At 41.6% G+C, this 22514-nt stretch overlaps 1 protein-coding gene across 3 annotated transcripts in view; it reads right to left on the bottom strand.

Annotated features, from left to right (window-relative positions):
- Nucleotides 1-22514, bottom strand: part of CDK5RAP1 (CDK5RAP1 mitochondrial tRNA methylthiotransferase) — a 105516-nt gene that overhangs the window by 73615 nt on the left and 9387 nt on the right. For all 3 annotated transcript variants that reach the window (XM_081832989.1, XM_081832990.1, XM_006727490.3), the window contains exons 6-13: nucleotides 21467-21677; nucleotides 19498-19618; nucleotides 16136-16366; nucleotides 14561-14658; nucleotides 12552-12607; nucleotides 10914-11044; nucleotides 7898-8047; nucleotides 1080-1220 (exon numbers count right to left, since the gene is read on the bottom strand). In XM_081832989.1, the coding sequence (XP_081689115.1) occupies nucleotides 1080-1220; nucleotides 7898-8047; nucleotides 10914-11044; nucleotides 12552-12607; nucleotides 14561-14658; nucleotides 16136-16366; nucleotides 19498-19618; nucleotides 21467-21677 (1139 nt within the window). The remainder of the gene's footprint in view (nucleotides 1-1079; nucleotides 1221-7897; nucleotides 8048-10913; nucleotides 11045-12551; nucleotides 12608-14560; nucleotides 14659-16135; nucleotides 16367-19497; nucleotides 19619-21466; nucleotides 21678-22514) is intronic.

The following is a 22514-nucleotide window of genomic DNA, read 5'->3' as shown; positions in this document are numbered from 1 at the left end:
TTCAAAAGACAGAGAAATAAGCAAACAAGACAGTGTCCCCCCCAAAAAAAAACAAATGGAGAAGCCTATGAGGGATTATTTCCAAATCAATCACATTGCTGTCTAGCAGGAATTATTCCACTTAGTAAATTCTTAAAGTAAGACAAAGCCCGGTTGAAACAAAGCCAGAAGGGAGTAGGATCACATAAAGTTCCCAACCAGCAAACTGACCGCGTTTTAAGTTTTTGTCAGATGGACAGAACAGAACATCTCAGTGGTGGTAAAATTTTCAGGCCAATCCAAAGAAGTTACATGTCTTCTTCAGCTGCAAGCCATGGACCGTGGCCCCCATGACAAGGCAGATATGACAATAAGAGCAAGGACAGAAAGTAGAGGGTGAGGCATGAGGGAACAGGGCAAAGGATATAATACTGATCAGCATCAGCAGAAAAAAGAAGCACCCTCTCTCCATTTCTCTCTTCTGCAGATTCTTCAGAGCTCAGTGTGGGAGAAGAAGCTTTGTTCCTGCCTACCTCATCAGTATGTGTCCTGTCAGGCTACGGTCCTAGGGTAAAGTTGACCAGAAGAAAAGATGGCAGTAACAGACCTGTATAGTGTGATAAGAAAAAGAGGTAGGAAGAAAGTACATGAAGGAGGGAAGAAAGGGGGGGAAAGAAGGAAGGGGAAACCCCACAGCCATTCATCTGGATCTGCTAGTCCAGGAGAAGTGAGAGATACCTAGGGCATCAGAAACCTCAAAGGGCATGCTCATCTCTGACAGAGAGATGATCAACTCACTCAGAATCACTTACACTTCCTAGCCTCTCCGCAACAGGGAACTGTATGCTACTGTGTACTCCAATCTCACCAAATTCCCAAAAGGAACCCTTCTAAGACAGAAGAAAGGCAAAGAAATGCAAGAAGGCATTAGTTAGGAGCAGTTCAAAATTCAGTTCAAGGTGCCCTCTCATTGTTCAGGCTGAGAAGAGATTTTTATTTAACTAAAGAATTTCTCCTGGAAGAAATTTCATTCCCCCCCAAATTACCCAATCCAACATCCATTACACAATGCAAGCCAAAAGCCCAAAAGAACACCTTACCTTCACCAGCACATAGTCCCCAGGCTGAGCTCTGACCTTGACCTCAGAGTTATTAACGTCCTCCATTTCTACATCAGGGAAGATCACTTTAAGGTTTCCATCATTCCGGCCACACAGATCAGTTGCAGAGCGTTTACTGTGCTGCAGAAAGAACAGAGAGTTATGAATCTGTCATAGTCATCAGTTCCGGGAAGGCAAAAATTATGCCTTCTCTGTCTCAGATCCCTAAGGGTCTTACTTACAGAGCATTCCTTAATCAAGGAATCACTAAAGACTACGTGTTTACTGCTGCTTCACCAACAAAGACAATGCATGGCACACTATAAAACTCAATAAAGTTTTATTGACTATATATTAATAAATGACTCAGTCTTTGATTACAGAATTACGTTCCTCAGGAATGGACCTCCAACAGTCCTGAAGGCAAGGACATATGGGTGATGCACTTGGCAAAATGATTTTCACTATATCCGGTCTCGTAGTAATCACTCAGGAATGTTCTGGAGTTGTCTGGCCTGGGTTATTGTAACCGTAATGAACAGGCAGACATGAAGCCAGAGTCTCCATCACAACATACAGAAGACAGGGTCAGGAGAATAAAAAAACCAGTGTAATGGAATTAACTTCTAGAATATACAAGTTTTTCTCTTCCAGCCATGATGAAGTGACAAGGACCAAATTTATCCTCTGGCCTAAACCAGGAAACTGGACAAAATATATGAAATCACTATTTTCAGATACTGAACTACAGACTGTACAAGACTGTGAACCCGAGAGAAGAGAAACAAATGAGATGAGCCCTCCAAAGACCTCTGCATTCTGCCAGAAGGCTTTATCAGATCAGAGCATGCAAAGCAGGGAGGGAGATTCTCGAGGCAGCACGGTGGTTCTCTCTGGATTTAGGAAAAAGAGATCAGAGTTCAGGGTGCCTACAGTAGCTAGAAATAGTAGAGCAAGTTTTAGAGAAAAGGGAGTAAAGCAGAAAAAGAGCTGTAGAAATATGCACAGGGATCCTCTGAGTCCTTGCTAAATACTAACACCTGCTTGTATAGAGTGACACTCTATCAAGTCAGGCAGAGAGAGTAACCTGGGAACTGTCAGCAGATGGGCTCCCAGAGCTCATGCAGGGCTGGGAATCATCAGACCTACCACTGGACAGTCCTCACTGATTCCTTGGAACATGCAGTAGTGACTCCAGAAAAGCCACACCTTAGTAATGACGCTAAACTATCCTTGGGATAAAAATGCCTTCTTTTTTTTTTTTTTTTTAACTTTTCTAACAAAGCTTAAAAATGAGCCTTGAAAGGATTAAACTGAACAGCAAATAACATAACTGCCTATCAGAACAAAGCCCAACACAAAATCCAGACCTCAAAAATGAATCACTAGATATGCCCAGAAGCAGAAAAATGTGACCCAGAATCAGGAGAAAAGTCAATCAACAAAAACAGACCAAGAAATAACAGCAATGATGGAATTATCACAAAAATAACAAACCAGTTTTTATAATTAAATTCAAAGGAAACTAAGTTTCAAAGGAAAACAAGAATACAGAAGAGAAGGTATTAAAAACCAAATGTAATTTATACAGATGGAAATATAATATAGAAGATTAAAAATTCAATAGGTAGTAGCAGATTATACACTGCCAAAGGAAAAATAGTGAACCTGAAAACTGGGCAAAAGAAACTATCCAAAATGAAGCACAGAGATATAAAAGGCAGAAAAAAAACAAACAATTTCAATGACCTTATATATAACATCATCAAGTGGTTGGATATATAAGTAATTGGAGTCACGGAAAGAGAATAGAAACAGAAGGAGTGAGTGGCAGGAAGCAGGAGGAGTGCAGGAAAAATATCTGAAGAATAATTGATGAAAATTTTTCAAATTTGATGAAAATTATAAACCCACAAACTAAGAAGCCTCAACACATCCCAAAGAAAACACAAGGGATAAAAACAAAGAAAGCCATGCCAAGACACATCAAATTTCTAAAAACAGTGATAAAGCAAATATCTTTAAAAAGCAGCCAGAGGGAAGCCTGGGTGGCTCAGTCGTTAAGCGTCTGCCTTCGGCTCAGGTCATGATCCCAGGGTCCTGGGATCGAGCCCCACATCGGGCTCCCTGCTCAGCGGGGAAGCCTGCTTCTCCCTCTCCCACTCCTCCTGCTTGTGTTCCCTCTCTCACTGTGTCTCTCTCTGTCAAATAAATAAATAAAATCTTTAAAAAAATAAAATAAAATAAAAAGCAGCCAGAGAAAAAAGGTATTTTAGCTCTTAAACTAATACTACTTTAGGGAAACAGCAGTCAGGTAAGATTTTAGAAGATTCCCCACCGTCTCCTTACAAAACACTTACTAGTTACAAAAGGAAAAAGAGTAACTTTTCAGTCACCAAGCCTAGTTGACACCACCTTAATGAAATGTTCAAAATTAACATCACCAGTAATGAAGCAATCACAACTATATGCCACCCCAAAAGATAAAATTAAGAAGGACACAATATCAAAAAAGGGGTGCCTGGGTGGCTCAGTTGGTTAAGCGACTGCCTTCGGCTCAGGTCATGATCCTGGAGTCCCGGGATCGAGTCCCGCATCAGGCTCCCTGCTCGGCAGGGAGTCTGCTTCTCCTTCTGACCCTCCTCCCTCTCATGCTCTCTGTCTCTCATTCTCTCTCTCAAATAAATGAATAAAATCTTTAAAAAAAAAAAAAAAAAAAAGAAAGAAGGACACAATATCATTTCTCTAATATGCCTGCCTAAAAATTACATAACCTGAATCTTATCACAAGGAAACTCATCAGACAAACTCAAATTAAGGAACGTTCTACAAAATAACAGGCCTACAACCATCAAGTGTCAAGATTATGAAAGTCAAAGAAAGACTGAGGAATTACTCTAGACTGAAGGAGACCAGACAGACATGACAATTAATGCAACATATGACACTGACCTAAATCTTTTTCCTATAAAGGAAGTTCTGAGACAAGTGGAGAAACTTAAATGGGGTTGGAGGATTGGAGTGCAGAAATCTAACAAGGTTAATTTCCTGATTTTGATGGTTGTACTGTAGTTATGTAGGAGAATGTCCATGTTTATATGAGATATATACTACAGTATTTGAAGGGGTTGAGGGCATCAGGTCAGCAACTAACTCTCAAATGAGTCAAAAAAAAAAAAGTTTTTGGTACTGCGTTGCAACTTTTCTGTAAGTTTATGATTGTCTTACAATAAATTTTTAAAAAGATAGTGTTCAGATTCTATGAGTTGAACAAACCAACCATAAAAGAATACTTATGAGACAGAGAAATTAGAACACTGACTAAATATTTGATAATATTAACAAACAACTGTCAATTATTTCAGATATGATAATAGCATTATGTTGGGGTTTTTTCTTAAAAGAGTCCTTATCTGGGGCGCCTGGGTGGCTCAGTCGGTTGGGTGGCTGCCTTCGGCTCAGGTCATGATCCTAGGGTCCTGGGATCGAGCCCCGCATCGGGCTCCCTGCTCGGTGGAGAGCCTGCTTCTCCCTCTCCCTCTGTCTGCCGCTCTGCCTGCTTGTGCTCTCTCTCTATCTCTGTTAAATAAATAAAATTAAAAAAAAAAAAAATACACTCTGAACAATTTAACTAAAAAAAAAAAAAGAGTCCTTATCTTAGGGAACCTGGGTGGCACAGTCATTAAGTGTCCAAATCTGTGTTTTGGCTCAGGTCCTGATCTCAGGGTTGTGAGATCAAGCCCTGCGTCAGGCTCTGTGCTGAGCTCGGAGTCTGCTTAAGTCTCTCTCTCCCTCCCCCTCTGCCCCTCTGTCTCCTCTCTAAAATAAATAAATAAATCTTTTTTAAAAAAAGAGTCCTGGGGGCGCCTGGGTGGCTCAGTCGTTGAGCGTCTGCCTTCGGCTCAGGTCGTGATCCTGGGGTCCTGGGATCGAGTCCCGCATTGGGCTCCCTGCTCGGCGGGAGGCCTGCTTCTCCCTCTCCCACTCCCCCCTGCTTGTGTTCCCTCTCTGGCTGTGTCTGTCAAGTAAATAAATAAAATCTTTAAAAAAAAAGAGTCCTGGGTGGCTCAGTCAGTTAAGCGGCTGCCTTCGGCTCAGGTCATGGGTCCTGGGATCGAGTCCCACATCAGGCTCCTTGCTCAGCAGGGAGCCTGCCTCTTCCTCTCCCTCTGCCTGCTGCTCTCCCTGCTTGTGCTCTCTCTCTCTCTTTCAAATAAATAAAATCTTTTAAAAAATAAAAATAGAGTCCTTATTCTTTTAAAAATATATACTGAAATGTTTACTGACAAAATACTATGATGTGTTAAGTATAATATATATAATATGATGTATAAGGTACTTGCTTCAAAACAATCCAATGGGGGCAGTAAAGATGAAAACAAAATTAGCCATGATTAACACTGAACTGACAGCTGTTGAAGTTTGTTAATGGGTACATGGGCATTCATTATACTGCTCTCTCTATATCTATGTATTTTTTTAATTCCCCATAATTAAAAAAAAAGGGGGGGCATAGGGAAGGAATATTGTTTAGAGGCTCTAGAATGAGAGAGACCCGAGTCAAATTCTGGCTCTGCCACACTAGCTGTATGGCCTTCGGGAAGTTATTCTACTTCTCTGAATCTCTGTTTCATCTCAATAAAAGCGCTAATAATAGCACTACCTCCGGGCGCCTGGGTGGCTCAGTTGGTTAAGCGACTGCCTTCGGCTCAGGTCATGATCCTGGAGTCCCGGGATCGAGTCCCGCATCGGGCTCCCTGCTTGGCGGGGAGCCTGCTTCTCCCTCTGACCCTATCCCCTCTCATGCTGTCTCTCATTCTCTCGCAAATAAATAAAATCTTAAAAAAAAAATAGCACTACCTCCAAAAACTGTAGTGGGACTCAATGTGCCAATGACCTTAAGTGCGCAGTTTCTTAAGAAAAAAAAAAGTGCACAGTTCCTGGCAGACAGTAAATGCTCAGTATACATGAGTTATAATCATCTTCTCTGCCACTCTGGATATAGCAACTCAAGTTTTAAACTGGCCAGGATTAAAGGAAAGAAAGTCTCCTTTAAAAGAAAGTAAAGACTCCCAATGGCTAGCCCTGAAAAATCCATTTATTCTCTAGCCCCAAGTGAGTATTGGCTTATGTTATATGCATAAGAAATAATCTTTCTCTGGTTTCTTTAATTACCATAGGTTCTCTGTAAGGCTGATGAAGTCAGGGACACAGATTAGTAAACTTTGAGTACTTATTCATTCATTCAAAAGACAAGTACACTATTCTGTGCCTGACTCTGTGAGGAGAGCTGGGAATACAATAAGACCTAACTCTTACTGGATAAAACGTAGACTGCTAATAGACATGTACATGTACAGATCTCCAGAATCACAGCTGATACCCTAAATTACAAAACACTTAATGAGGCAAACACCTTTTGGGGTATCACACTAGCTGAGCATCACCATCCATCAGCCAACTGCCAGTCTAGAACACAGGAAGATCCCCTAACCCAGATGAGCTGATCAAGTACCCCTCCTGGAAGCTGGAGCTGGGGCTGAGAGAATAGCTAGAACTATAACATGTAAACACAGGAACTACAGGGCTGCTGTGCTCTGCAACAAAGATGAAGCAGCCGGAAAAGCTGGTCTAAGGAGACGAGAAAGTACGAGCCTTAAAGGGCTTCCCACACTAGGCACAGTCCTTCCTGCCCTTGGACTCCACAAGACACCCCTGAAGTACAAAAAAAGAATTCCTTCTGGCTTAGGCTGAATGGCGTGAAGAAATTTCTCATTGTTACTCACCAAAGAGTCCTAACAAACACAAATACCAGGCAATTAGTGGCTTTGATGCTACCATATCCTAAGGCATAGAACAGGACTCTCCTTTCTCAATCCAGGATTTAGGAGGAGTCACAGAAAGGGCCCCATCTCTCTTTCCCCTCCTCTTTCCAATGGCTGCAACATATAGCTTCAGGCTCCCAAACTCACCCCTATTCCATCTGTTTAGTGCTCTAATAGCTAGGTTCCCAGGCTTGACCACAGAAGCCTATAGGAACCCCAAACTTCCTAAAATGCAGTACATTTCTAAGAAAATGTGATTTTAAAAAGAATCGAAGGAGCGCCTGGCTGGCTCAGTTGGTAGAGCATGCAACTCTTGATCTCAGGGTTGTGGGTGAGCTCCACATTGGATGTGGAGATTACTTTAAAAAATAAAATCTTCAGAAAAATTGAAAAATAATAAAAATTGAAAAGGATTGCAGACAGACAGTAAAATTAATTCTAAAAACATACATACTGCTTCCAGAAAGATGGAGCAGACATACTTCTTCCTAATCCTTCTGCGGCTAAGTACAAAAATATCTTTCAGGAATGAAGAAGAAATCCAGACATTCTAAGATGAAGGAAGAGAATCTACTGCCAGAGTGTCTAAAGGAAGTTCTCTAAAAAGAAAGGAAAAGATAAAAGAAGAAAGTTTGGAACATTAGGAAGGAAGGAAAAAACATAATGACATGATTACCTATGCAGAAAATCCCAAGGAAAATGCCAAAAAAACTCCTAGAACTACTGATTTCAGCAAGGTCACAGAGTACAAGATAAACATAAAAAATTTAATTATTTCTGTACAATATAGTGAACACATGAAACACCTGAACTAAAACATACAATAGCAACTACAACAGCTTAAAAAAAAAAAGATACTAAGGTGTAAATCTAACAAAATACATATAAGATCCTTAACACAAAAACTCTGATAAATCAAAGATGATCTAAATAAAAGGGAGACATATTGTATTCCAAAAAACAAACAAAAAACATATATACATATGACCTTACCCCCTCCACCAGCACTAGCTGGGTACAACCCACAGAGGCCATGTTGGCTTTTGTTGCTTCTTCTCGAAAGACAGTAATAAGTTCCTCCAAACGCCTTAATTTTACCTCTTCTGGGACATCATCTTTCAGCCTGTGATATGCCCGGGTCTTCTATTAAAAAAAAAAGAGACAGAGGTCACCAAAGACTCGTAGAACCCCCTTCCCTCCTTTTTTTTTAGATTTATTTATTTTAGGGGCACCTGGGTGGCTCAGTCAGTTAGGTGTCTGCCTTCAGCTCGGGTCATGATCCCAGGGTCCTGGGACTGAGCCCCATGTCAGGGCTGCTTCTCCCTCTCCCTCTGCTGCTCCCCCTGCTTGTGTTCTCTCTCTCTGTCAAATAAATAAAATCTTTAAAATAAAAAAAATTTATTTAGAGAGAGGGGAGAGAGTACGCATGCGCTGCATGCTAACAAGTTAGGGAATGGGCAGAGGAAGATGAGGATAGAGAATCCTCAAGCAGACTCCCCTCTGAGCAGGGAGCCTGACAAGGGGCTAGATCCCAGGATCCTGAGATCATGACCTGAGCTGAAATCAAGAGTTGGATGCTTAACTGCCTAAGCCACCCAGGTGCCCCCACCGCAAAGAATCCATTCTTAAGGTACAGACGGGGACCAGGTTCATTCCACCTCCAAGTTACAGACATACGTACAGGAACCCACGCCATGCCAGAAGGGTTCTCTAGCTCTAGGAGCATTCTAAAAGAAAAAGGTAACTATGCAGTCAAGTCGCATTTTTACAAGGGTTAAATTCTAAATTTAGCACATGAAAATCGACTCAAAATGGTTCTTGATATATTTATAGGATACAAATGTAACCTTTACACAAATGTAACACACTAAATAACTCATTAGCAGCACTATTTATAAGACACAAAACGCAAAGCAGCCTAAATGTTTATCAATAGGTTATCAGTAATACAAATTATGCTTTATCTATACAACAGAATATTATACCAGTGAAAAAAGACTGCGATAACTCCATATGTACTGATATGATTGCTCTCCAAAACATACTCTTAACAGAAAAAAGATACAGATCAACATGTACAACAATTTTGGTGTAAAAAGAATAAATAAAAATAGGTTTATAAATACATGAAATATCTCTGGAAGTTTACAGAAGAAATTCCTAAGAGTGATTACCTTCAAGGAAGGAACTGAAAAACCAGGCAACCTGGGAAGAAGGAAGAACAAGTACTTCTCATTGCACACTATTTTGAACTTCTGAATTTTATATAATAAGCTCATATTACCCAGTCCAAAAAAATTTTTTAAAGAAAATTTATCCTTGAAAAGCCTTTTAAATTGTTCAAAACTACGGACAGGGTGCATATATGTACGTGTTGTGTGTATATAAACACATTTTTTAAAAGATTTTATTTATTTATTTTATTTTTATTTTTATTTTTTTTATTATTTTTTTTATTATTATTATTATTATTATTTTTTTTTTTTTTTTTTGCGAGAGAAAGAGGAAGAGCGAGCACGAGCAGGGGGAAGGGCAGAGGGAGAAGCAGACTCCCTGCTGAGTAGGGAGCCGGATATGGGACTCAATCCCAGGACCCCAGGATCATGATCTGAGCCAAAGGTAGACACCCAACCGACTGAGCCACCCAGGCACCCAACACATTTTTTTTTAAGTTTTCTATATACAAGCTTATAACACAGTTGAAGAACCACTGAGCTAGATATAAGTACGGAATAACAGGAAAACCTATATACCAAAGTGTGGTCATTCCAATCGGCCTTTGAGAGAACTATCAAATGGCGAATGGGTTTACTCTATTTTGTCTTCTTATTAACAAAAACTTGTCTCTATTGTGTTTACCATTACCAAGCACTATTCTCATTTCAAAGGTGGAGAGACCAAGGACCTTTCTCAAGATCACATAGTTAGTAAGAATGGCAGAATTTGAATGCAACTTGTTCTCATCCACTAGACTACTTAAGTCTCTGTAACCTTATTCCTAACCTAGAAATTAGATCCCTAAGTGAACACTCATATTCAATGCCCATGATGCTGCCACCACACACTGTAAACCCATATCCCAATTCTAGCATTATAAAGAATTTCTCTTGCGTATTTGTGATGTGGAAAAGAAGCAGTAGATTTGGAACTCAAATCTACTCTGAAGCTTCATTACTGAAATAATTCTGTAACAGACATAAACATACACAATGGCCCACTTACACTGCCTACAGAACACTAGACAGTGGGCTCTAAAAGACATGAATTAGCTTCGTTGACGGCAGCTGAGTGATGGTGGTGGCTAAGGTCATGGGATCCTTCATTCATTAAACAGCTTTCCTGAGCCTCCTGGCCACAGATCCTCTTCAGCCTCCAGCCCAAACACAAGTAAGGCCCCCACTGAGGTGACTGGAGAGATGAGAAATGACCTGTGCAAATTCATCCTTACCATCGAGAAAATAGCAGAACTATCCCCTCTCTGCAGGAAATACACACTACTCTCCCTTTCCTTTCTCATCTCCTTCTGCTTTATTTTCCTGGGAATCTGTGTACAGGAGAAACTCTATAGTGGCTATCAGTAGATTCAGTTGGCCTAAAAAAATGAAAACTAAAATAGCTTAGGATAGCTAGGAGGACAAGGTGCATCTGTGAAACAATTCACATCCGTAGGTCAAAAAAGTCCTGCATGATTTTAGCTTTCTTATAAGGAGAGTAGCATCCTTACCTCCACATTCAAATTCTAAACGATCTAAAGATAATTTAAAATATTTTAATGAAAATAAATATTGTCACAAGCAATCCATTTTCATCTCAAATCAATGAATTGTATAAAACAGTAGACAAGTTGATTAAAATAAAAATAAAGAAATGAGTGGTAAGATCCCCGTGGCTTCTCAAAGACTGCCCTGCTGCCACTTTCTTTTCTTGCCAGTTGTCTACAACCAGAAACCAGTCAGGAATTCTGTCAGTGTCAGCACAGAAGTAGCTTTTCCTCCATCCCAGGGCTTACCCGTCTCATACTGTAAGCAAAAAGAAAGCCCATGTTGTATTGAACTTCCCGAAGCAAAGACACTGTCTGGAGGTGATCTTCCTCCGTCTCACCACAAAAGCCAGCAATGAAATCGCTGCTGAGGCTCACTCCTGCAACGCATGACAAAGGACAGCATGTCACTGCTACTTACCTTCAAGAGAGGCCTTTGGCACTAGTGGGCTACAGAGGGCAGAGTAGCAATTGTAAACCTTTCCTGGAGCTGTTCAGCTCATGTGCAAGTGAAACAAAATAGTCATTATAGAGCAAGATGGGATAGCCTTGCTTATCCAGAATATTCCCATGCCAGTTCTCATACTTTGGGGTGCCTGAGTGGCTCAGTTGGTTAAGCGTCCAACTCTTGGTTTCGGCTTAGGTCATGATCTCAGGATCATGAGGTCGAGCCCCGTGTGGGGCTCCACGCTCAGCACAGAGTCTGCTTCTCTCCCTCTGGTTCCTCTCCTCGTATGCATGCACACCCCCCCCTTAAATAAATAAATAAACCTTTTATAAAATTTTTTAAATAAAATCTTTAAAAAAACATACTTTTTTTTTTTTAAAGATTTTCTTTATTTATTTGACAGAGAGGGACACAGCGAGAGAGGGAACACAAGCAGGAGGAGTGGGAGAGGGAGAAGCAGGCTCCCCGCCAAGCAGGGAGCCCAATGCGGGGCTCCATCCCAGGACCCTGGGATCATGACCCGAGCCGAAGGCAGACGCTTAACGACTGAGCCACCCAGAAGCCCCTAAAAAACATACTTTTGGAGCCAATTTCACATAATGTTTAAGACTATAGGAAAAAAAACTATTGGTCACTAAATACTAAGTGCTATGCTTTCCCATCTATTTAATTTAATCTATGTAATTATCCCAACAATCCAATGAGGTACTACCAACTCTATTTTATATATACATATATATATATTTTTTAAAGTAAACTCTATGCCACACATGGGGCCTGAACTCACAATCCTGAGATCAAGAATCCCATGCTCTACTGACTGAGCCAGCCAAGCACCCCTTATTAACTCTATTTTATAAATGAGGAAACTGCAGCCCAGAAAACTTCCACACTATCCTGCCAATCCAAAATGAAACTATTTATGCATAATGCAAGTTATAGTAATTAGAAATTTGGAAACAAATGTAGACATTGTCAACCAAATCTAAATTAAAAGACTACAAAGTAATTTTATTAGGAGGAAGAGAAAAGAGAAAAAAGAGTAAGAGTTAAGATAATAGGAAAGGAATTACCTCTAAGTACACATTTTTAAAGATATCAATTGCCCCCAAATCAGAACTAATTTAGACCAAACTAACTTTGCCTGCTAGTAAGAAAGAACAAGGTCTGTCCCATACGTTCAGAAACACAAAGACTATAGAAAACAAATCTCTTTCACCCTGAGGTCACAAGCTGATCCATATCTTTGTGTATATCTAGCAAGACCAAGACATTACAAAACCAAAAAGGAGTAAAATGAGAGAAAGAGAAAAATGAAAAGGAGCAAAAGCAGCATGAAGGGTGTCATAAGATAGTGTCATAGGCGTTGCCTGTATCTGACAAAAATGGTGTGGTCACTGGTAGAGTGATGTGCTCAACAGAATATTTCTTAAACGTACCTGGGATAGATTCTCTGATATGATGAATTAACTCCACATAAGCTTCTCTTGAATATCTGCGATAAAGAACAAAAAGAAAAGGCTCAGATGAACCATTCTTCTTTAAATGAATGCTACAAAAAGATAACACTATGAATTACCACATATAACCACTTCTCATCCACACAAGACAGTACAAAAGTAGGTTAAAGTACCCAAAAGAGCCCTTTTGATCCAAATCCTGTAGGGTAACCTAATCTACAGCCCATGAATCTTTAGTTCAAGAACATACATTATTTTAAATAGCCTTTTTATTTTTTTATTTTATTTTATTTTTTTTAAAGATTTTATTTATTTATTTGACAGAGAGAGACACAGCGAGAGAGGGAACACAAGCAGGGGGAGTGGGAGAGGGAGAAGCAGCCCTCCCGCGGAGCAGGGAGCCCGATGCGGGGCTCGATCCCAGGACCCTGGGATCATGACCTAAGCTGAAGGCAGACGCTTAACGACTGAGCCACCCAGGTGCCCCTTAAATAGCCTTTTTAAAAAATAAGTAGGGGGCACCTGAGTGGCACAGTAGGTTAAGTGACAGATAGCTCAGGTTCTGATCTGTGTCATGAGATTGAGCCCCGTGTCAGGCTCCACGCTCAAGAAGGAGTCTGCTTGAGATTCTCTCTCCCTCTCCCTCTGCCCCTTCCATTCGTGCTCTCTCTCTCAAATAAATAAATCTTAAAAAAATAGTAAGTAAAGGGCGCCTGGGTGGCTCAGTTGGTTAAGCGACTGCCTTCGGCTCAGGTCATGATCCTGGAGTCCCTGGATCGAGTCCCGCATCAGGCTCTCTGCTCAGCGGGGAGTCTGCTTCTCCCTCTGACCCTCCCCCCCTCTCATGTACTCGCTCTCCTTCTCTCTCTCAAATAAATAAAATCTTTAAAAAAAAAAATAGTAAGGGCGCCTGGGTGGCTCAGTTGGTTAAGTGACTGCCTTCGGCTCAGGTCATGATCCTGGAGTCCCAGGATCGAGTCCCGCATCGGGCTCCCTGCTCGGCGGGGAGTCTGCTTCTCCCTCTGACCCTCCTCCCTCTCATGCTCTCTGTCTCTCATTCTCTCTCTCAAATAAATAAATAAAAATTAAAAAAAAAAAAATAGTAAGTAAATAGCCTTTTTATTTCATAAGTGAGGACAGTTAAACACTTAGGATTGCCAATGTGGAAAACAAGGCAAGGCACTAGTTCCATACAGCTTGCCATTTGTCACTTTACCCTTTCAGTTTTACCTCTGCAATACATATTACTCCCAAAGTAAGTGAACACACAGAGGTATGTTTAAATTCCAAGACTTAAAAAGCTTTAATGTTGGGCATCTGGGTGGCTCAGTTGATTGGGCGACTGCCTTCGGCTCAGGACATGATCCTGGAGTCCCTGGATCGAGTCGCATCGGGCTCCCTGCTCAGCGGGGAGCCTGCTTCTCCCTCTGACCCTCCCCCCTCTCATGTGCTCTCTCTCTCTCATTCTCTCTGTCTCAAATAAATAAATAAAATCTTAAAAAAAAAAAAAAGCTTTAATGTTAAAAGCTACAGGATTCCAATTTTAAAAGGAGTGTGCCACACAGTAGGTGCTTCATAAAAAACATGCTAGGGGGCCTGGGCGGCTTAGTCAGTTGAGCATCTGACTTGGTTTTGGCTCAGGCTGTGATCTCAGGGTCATGAGATCAAGCCCCACATCGGGCTCTGCACTCAGTGTGGAGTCTGCTTAAGACTCTCTGCCCCCTCCACACATGCCCTCTCTCTCTCTCTCTCTCTAAAATAAATAAATCTTAAAAAGAAATGCTAAACAAATGACATGAGTGATTCAGTCCTTAGTCTACACTTCTGGAGTAAACAGAAGCAAGTTATTATGTCCATGAGTTTACTCATGTAACAAATTTATTGAGCAGCTCCTATGTGCCACACACTATACTAGGTTTTTAGACATTGTGTGGTCCTTAAGAAAACATGGAAAGGTACATGATGCCCCCTCCCCAAGCAAGTCTGACCCCCTCCGCATAGCCTCCAATACACGGCTGCTTCCACTCTGGGCTGGTAGGTGGATCTGCTTACAGATGTTGTCTCTCTCATGAATCAGCTGTAGAACCTGATCAGATAGAACAAATTAAAGGTCATCAAAGTCTCACCAAAGAATCCTGCAGAAAGGAATACCAACCCCACTGTTTCTCTATCAAGGTTAATTTTCAAGTAATTAACAGGCTGATTACCCAAATCCTTCACTTTTACTCAAGCCATGTTATCCGTCCCAGACATTTCACTTGCTGGCATCTCTGCTTTCAAAAAGTGAAAAAAGCAAGCAGAGGTCAAATTCAAGCCATGCGCTGACACAGACAAAAAAGGAAAAATGGTATTTGTTTCATCTAACTTCCAAATTAGCCACTTTAAAAGACACCATCATGGGGCGCCTGGGTGGCTCAGTTGGTTAAGCGACTGCCTTTGGCTCAGGTCATGATCTTGGAGTCCCGGGATCGAGTCCCACATCGGGCTCCCTGCTCAGCAGGGAGTCTGCTTCTCCCTCTCCCACTCCCTCCTCTTGTGCTCTCTCTCTCTCTCTCACTCTCTCTCTCAAATAAATAAATAAAATCTTTAAAAAAAATAAAATAAAATAAAATCCTTAAGGGGCACCTGGGTGGCTCAGTCAGTTAAGTGCCCAACTCTTGATTTTGGCTCAGGTAATGGTCTCAGGGTCCTGGAGTAAAGCCCTGCACTCATCAGGGAGTCTGCCTGAGAGTCTTTCTCTCCCTCTCCCTCTATCCCTCCCCCTGCCCCTCACTTGCACGCTCTAAAATAAATAAATCTTTAAAAAATAAAATATTTAAAATAAAGAAACTAGAACTAAGAAAAAATATTTGAAAAAATATACTGACAAAGGATTTATATCAAGAATACATAAAGAGGGCGCCTGGGTGGCTCAGTTGGTTAAGCGACTGCCTTCGGCTCAGGTCATGATCCCGGAGTCCTGGGATCGAGTCCTGCATCAGGCTCCCTGCTCAGCGAGGAGCCTGCTTCTCCCTCTGACCCTCCCCCCTCTCATGTACTCTCTCTCTCTCATTCTCGCTCTCTCAAATAAATAAATCTTTAAAAAAAAAAAAAAAGAATACATAAAGAACTTTTACAACTCAATAAGAATATAATCCAGTGGCAAAAAGGTAGGGGTGGGGCCAAAAGACAGCTATTTCACCAAAACAAAAAACTCAAAAAAAAAGGTTTCACATGTGGGCTATACATTCCATGCATTGCTAAGGCACTTTGATAAGTACCTTCCATACATTATACCTATTTCCCAACAACCTAAAGCAGGAGGTTATTATTAATCCCTTTTTATAGATGAAGATGACAATCTGACCTTGATGCCCTTGAAGACAAAATTTTTTTAAATATATCAGTCCCATCTTTGCCCCACCTTGGTGGACTTTAAATCTTTGGTGGAATTAAAGGGCAATACAGCAATACACAAGATCCCCTGAACAAGATTCAAGGACTGCTGCCTCCCACTGGGTCCAGCCTTTGGCATACTTAAGGATACTGGTAACAGCCTGGCACAGTTCACTGTCGATACTCACCTCATCAGGAAAGTCTTTGGGGTGGGGAGAGGTGAAACGGATCCTCATTTCAGGATCTACTCTGGAGACCTGATCCAGAAGGTGAGCAAAACGAAGGCCCCCTTGCTTGGGTTTATAGTTGGTAGAAAAGCCACGGCTCAGGTTAGTAGACACTGCATTGTTGAACTGGACTTCCGAACTGTCCCGAAAACTATTAACATTCTGACCAAGAAGTGTCACTTCTTTCAGCCCCTAAGAAAGGGAAAATAAATACATCGGAAGCAAATCAAAGTTTTTTTGGTAGTTTCATGCCAAATCACTAACTGAAATTAGTTGAACCTACCAAGAGCCATCCATAAATGTATTCTATTCTGTATTTAATGAATAATTTCACATTTGGTCATCTTGTCTGAAGAACTGAACTTCAGAATTTTTAAAACCTTAAATAAAAATTATCTTCAAAGCATTTTTAAAGTAGCAAAACCTGGACATAAATTCAATGTTCAATAATAATGGTTAATTTATAACACCATAAATCAAATTATGACAGCATTCTGTCAATTGAATATTATATAATCATTGCCTATGAAATATTCTTCCCAAAATATTTACCCTAATTTGAATCAAGCTTTTACACCTAACTTCCAGTTTACCAGAATTCAGAGGAATATTTTATATGACAACATGAAGAAGCAATCAGACAAATCCAGATGTATCTGATCTCTTCAAAAACTTAATGTGTCATTTAAAGAAAACAACAAAAAAGTGAAAGGGCTGTTTTAAATTAAGAGGAATTGAAGAAATATAAAAACCAAGTAAAACCACAAATCTTTTTTTTTAAAGATTTATTTATTTGATAGAGAGAGACACAGCGAGAGAGGGAACACAAGCAGGGGGAGTGGGAGAGGGAGAAGCAGGCTTCCCGCGGAGCAGGGAGCCCGATGTGGGGCTCGATCCCAGGACCCTGGATCATGACCTGAGCCGAAGGCAGACGCTTAACAACTGAGCCACCGAGGCGCCCCAAAACCACAAATCTTGATTGGACCTTGGTTTGAAAATAAAAAAAGCAATACAGTATTTTTGGACAGGGCTGCCTGGGTGGTTCAGTCAGTTAAGCATCTGCCTTCAGCTCAGGTCATGATCCTGAAGTCCCAGGATTGAGCCCCATGTAGATCTCCATGCTCAGTGGGGACTCTGCTTCTCCCTCTCCCTCTGCTCCTCCCCGTTTTCTTTCTCTCTCTCTCTCTCACTCTCTCTCAAATAAATAAATAAAATCTTTAAAAAAAAAAACAAGGTATTTTGGACAACGAAGAAATTTTGAGGAGCACCTAGCTGGCTCAGTTGGTAGAGCCTGGGACTCTTGGATCGTGAGACCAAGCCACATGTTGGGTGTAGAGATTACTTAAAAATAAATAAATTAAAAAAAAAAAAAGACATTTGGGAGCACCTGGGTGGCTCAGTTGGTTAAGCATCTGCCTTCAGCTCAGGTCATGATCCCAGGGTCCTGGGATTGAGCCCCAAGTTGGGCTCCCTGCTCAGTGGGGAGTCTGCTTCTCCATCTCCCTCTGCCTATCACTCCCCCTGCTTGTGCTCCCTCTCTCTCTCTCTCTCTGTCAAATAACTAAATAAAATCTTTAAAATAAATAAATAAAACAATAAACAGAATGTCTCTATCCAGAAGAGTAAGTTCTGGTACTGTGAGGGAGTTGGAAAGGAAGAAGGAGACAACTTGAGACCAGGAAGCACTTGGAGAGGTAGGGTATGGAGAATACCTCACAGTGCCTGTGAGCAGCCAGAGACCAAATCAGGGAACTGAGAACTGGGGAATGGGAGATGAGAAAAGAGCACTGCCAGAGTGTAAGAACAGAGACAAACTGCTGACTGAAAACTAGAGCAGGGGCTAGCTCCCACAGTTCCTGAGCCACGCAAGTAAGGCAACAGGGAGACTCTAGTGGAAGAAAAGCTCCATTTTCCCATCTACAGTCCTCCTCTTCAGGGCTAGAAGATCCAGGCCTAGAGTTAGCGGGGACCAGTTCCCAAAAGGAAGAAAACAGTTATCTCCCCTCTGGCCTCTGATGGGATTCACTACCCTCATCTATTCTCTGTCCCTCAACTAGTAAGCTGGCTCTGTAATAAAAATGAGGAAGATATTTGGGAAGTTTCCCTATAATGGACAAATAAATCATTCTCTGAAAATTTACTATGTGCCAGGTAGTTTAAAAACATTTAGGGGCAGGGCACCTGGGTGGCTCAATCAGTTCAGGGGCCTACTCCTGATTTTGGCTCAGGTCATGATTTCAGGGTCTTGAGATCAAGCCCTCCGGTGGGCTCCACACTCAGTGGGGAGTCTGCTTGAGACTCTCTCCCTTCCCCTCTTCCTCTGCCCCCTTCCTCCCCAATTCTCTCTCTCTCAAATAAATAATCTTTTTTTTTTTAAAAGATTTTATTTATTTATTTGACAGAAAGAGACACAGTGAGTGAGGGAACACAAGCAGAAGGAGTGGGGGAGGGAGAAGCAGGCTTCCCGTAAAGCAGGGAGCCCAATGCAGGGCTCAATCCCAGGACCCTGGGATCATGACCTGAGCCGAAGGCAGATGCTTAACCAACTGAGCCACCCAGGCACCCCAATAAATAAATAAATCTTCAAAAAAAAATTTAGGGGCACCTGGGTGGCTCAGTCGGTTGAGTGTCTGATCTTGGTTTCAGCTCAGGTCATGATCTCAGGGTTGTGAGATCGAGCCCCATGTCAGACTCTGTGCTTAGCACAGAGCCTGCTTGTGACTCTTTCTCCCTCTCCCTCTGTTCCTCCCCCTCTTCACGAATGCGCTCTCTCTAAAAATAAAGAAATCTTTAGGAAAAAATAAACTTAAACTACACGGGCACCTGGCCAACTCAGTTGGTAGAGCATGTGACTTGATCTCAGGGTTGTGAGTTTAAGCCCCACAATGGGTGTGGAGATTTCTTAAAAAAAAAAGAAAGAAAGAAAGAAAAACATTTAAACTACAACAATCTTTCCAATAACCCATCAAGGAAGTTACTATTTTATCTTCTTTTCATAGATTGGGAAATTGTTTCAAAGATAATAGTTAAGTGACCAGGGCACCAAACCAGAGAATGCTGCAGCCAGAATTCATACTTAATCATCTGATTCTAAACTCATGCTCTCTCCATTCCACTGTGCTGCCTCCTAAGCAAACTTCACATGGATCTGCCTATAATTTATAAGCAGCAAATCAAAGATATTCACCCAGGTATTTCTTTCTGGCCAGGTATGGGTTCTAAACTTATACAGCTCAGAGATAGCACAGGCAGGAAAACAAGAAAGGTTCTCCTCATCCTCCTAAAACCATGCTTAGAAGACAAAGGCCTGGAGAACTTTTCACCTGCTCTGAAAGCTTCCTCACTTCCTCTAGAATGGAAGCAACAGGGCGACTCCTCTCCCGGCCACGTGTGAAAGGAACAATGCAGTAGCTGCACATGTTGTCACAGCCTCGCATGATAGACCTGGGGAGAAAAGCACCAAAACTTGGTAACAGGACTAACAGGAGTAGGATGCCTTGCTCCCACCCAAGGAGGAGGTCATAGCTCCCTCGGCATTATCCTTTGGCTCTGAATCCTCTTGGCACCATACTCACACTGGACCAATCTGAGACATTTTAAGGCAAACATTTTTTATTTTTAAAAACTAGTATTTAGGGCGCCTGGGTGGCTCAGTCGGTTAAGCGACTGCCTTCGGCTCGGGTCATGATCCTGGAGTCCCGGGATCGAGTCCCACATCGGGCTCCCTGCTCTGCGGGGAGCCTGCTTCTCCCTCTCCCCCTCCCCCTGCTTGTGTTCCCTCTCTCGCTGTGTCTCTCTCTGTCAAATAAATAAATAAAATCTTTAAAAAAATAAATAAATAAATAAATAAAAATAAAAATAAAAATAAAAACTAGTATTTAATCACAGGATAGACACCACATTGTAATTGGTGGATATAGCAGTTACCCTGAGGGAGCAAACTGGCGAGGGAATGGGGTGCCTTTATATATACGCCATATATATAAAATATAAATATTTTGTTTGAACGTTTTATATCTAGACCAGAAAAAAATAAGTATCATAAAATGTGTATAATGAATAGAAACCTCAGGTTTAAGACAGAGGGTTCCACATTTCTCACTCATTCCTGATCCAATTATTATGGTATCTAAGTGAAATCACTCTCTTCCATTTGCATCCTGTATATGAAAGCCTCAAATTATCAATGGAGTATGGGATAGCCGTTAAAATGACAGGTTGGCAAACTTTCTATAAAAAACCAGAGAGAAAATATTTTAGGCTTTGCAGACCATACAGTCCCTGTCACAACTACTCAATTTTGCTATTGTAGTACCAAATGCAGCCACAGATTATATATAAACAAATGGGCATGGCTGTATTTCAACAGAACTTTATTTACAAAAAACATGCTCTAACTTTTTTTTGCCAATTTGCCAACCTCTGTTATTGAAAATTTAATAACCGAAGAAATGTTCACCATTTAAAATAAGGTCATAAAACCAAATAAATTGGGAAGCCTGGGTGGCATAGTCAGGTGTCTGACTCTTGGTTTCAGCCCAGGTCGTGATCTCAAGGTCCTGGGATCAAGCCCCAGTCAGGCTCTTAGCTCCACGTGGAGTCTGCTTGGGATTCTCTCTCCCGTCTCCCTCCACTCCTCCCTGGTATTCTCTCTCTCCCTCTCTCTCTCTCTAAAAAGAGTAAGTAGGGGCGCCTGGGTAGCCCAGCTGGTTAAGCGTCTGCCTTCAGAGTCCTGGGATCATGACCTGACCCGAAGGCAGACGCTTAACCGACTGGGCCACCCAGGTGTCCCTGCCCTTAACATTATTTTATTTATTTATTTATTTTTATTTTTTTTATTTTTTTTATTCTTATGTTAATCCCCATACATTACATCATTAGTTTTAGATGAAGTGTTCCATGATTCATTGTTTGTGCATAACACCCAGTGCTCCATGCAGAATGTGCCCTCCTCAATACCCACCACCAGGCTAACCCATCCTCCCACCCCCCTCCCCTCTTAACATTATTTTAAAAGTGAGAAAGAATGAGCGCCTGGATGGCACAGTCTGTTGGGCATCCAATTCTTGGTTTCAGCTCAGGTTGTGATCTCAGGGTTGTGACATCAAGCCCTTATCGGGCTCGGCCCGGAGTCTGCTTGAGACTCTCTCCCCCGTCCCTCTCCACCCCCAGCGCCCACCCACCCCCAGCTCATGCATGTGCGCGTTCTCTCTCTCTACAGCTCCCCCCAATATAAATAAATAAAAGTGAGAAAGGAGAAATTCACTCCTTGTCTCTTGGGCGGTGTCTCACACAAAGGCAGAAGTAGCACTGGGGCTTGTCTGGACTGGCATGATGTCGGCATAGGTCTCATCCAGAGAGAGCAGCACGTTGGCAGCTTGTTGGCCTGACTCAGCAACAGCCAGCAGTCGAGGAAGGTCCCGATAGGCATCTGGACCAGCCAAAATATCCACCATTTTCTCCCTGTTGAGAATCTCCTCCTTTAATCTCTCAGCCATGCAGCCTGGGAGGGGAAAAAAAAAGGCACCTGTTCCCAAATTCATCTGGTCTCATGGGTACTTCTCAGTACATATTACCTCTAGCTAAGGTCAGAGACAAGGGCACAGAAACCTCGCTAAGAGTTTAGCTTCATCGCTCCTCAAATTTGCCCAATACTTCCATAGCACTAGAACCTGCATCTTCCTATATAAGAAAACCACAGGAAGCAAGCAACTAAAGAAATTCAATTAAATGCCCAGAAAAAATTAAGCCATCACCCAGAAACATTTCTAGACATGAACCATCTCTTTTTTCATTGAAATTTACTTGGTACTCCAAATAAAAAATTTTTTTTCAGGAACTGGCTATAGAGTTTCAAAGTCTAGGGGCGCCAAGGTGGCTCAGTTGGTTAAGCATCTGACATTGGCTCAGGTCATGATCTCAGCATCTTGGGATCGAGCCCCACACTCAGCAGGGAGTCTGCTTCTCCCTCTCCTCCTCGACCACTCGTGGTCTCTCTCTCTCTCTCTCAAATAAATAAATAAAATCTTTAAGGAAAAAAAAAGGATTCAAATGGTAAGTTTTATGTTACATATATTTTACCACAATAAAAAACAAAGTATTGGGGGAATTTCTGAAATTCCCAACAAAGATATAGCCAGGGGCTTCTATAATGAAGGAACTGATGTGAAAGATTTCAGCTAATCCTTGCAACCTCCTACATCACTTAGTACATTAATCTGTATAACAGGATATGCTCCAAATATGTTTGAACCCTTGATCAAGAGAAATTAATTTAATTATTCCACAATGGACAGCCTGTTTTAAAATTAAGTACATTGGGGCGCCTGGGTGGCTCAGT

The sequence above is a fragment of the Leptonychotes weddellii genome, chromosome 10 (genome assembly GCF_054177405.1).
Source record: "Leptonychotes weddellii isolate Sample4059 chromosome 10, ASM5417740v2, whole genome shotgun sequence".
Lineage (NCBI taxonomy): Eukaryota > Metazoa > Chordata > Mammalia > Carnivora > Phocidae > Leptonychotes > Leptonychotes weddellii.
This window is presented reverse-complemented; position numbering and strand designations above follow the sequence as displayed.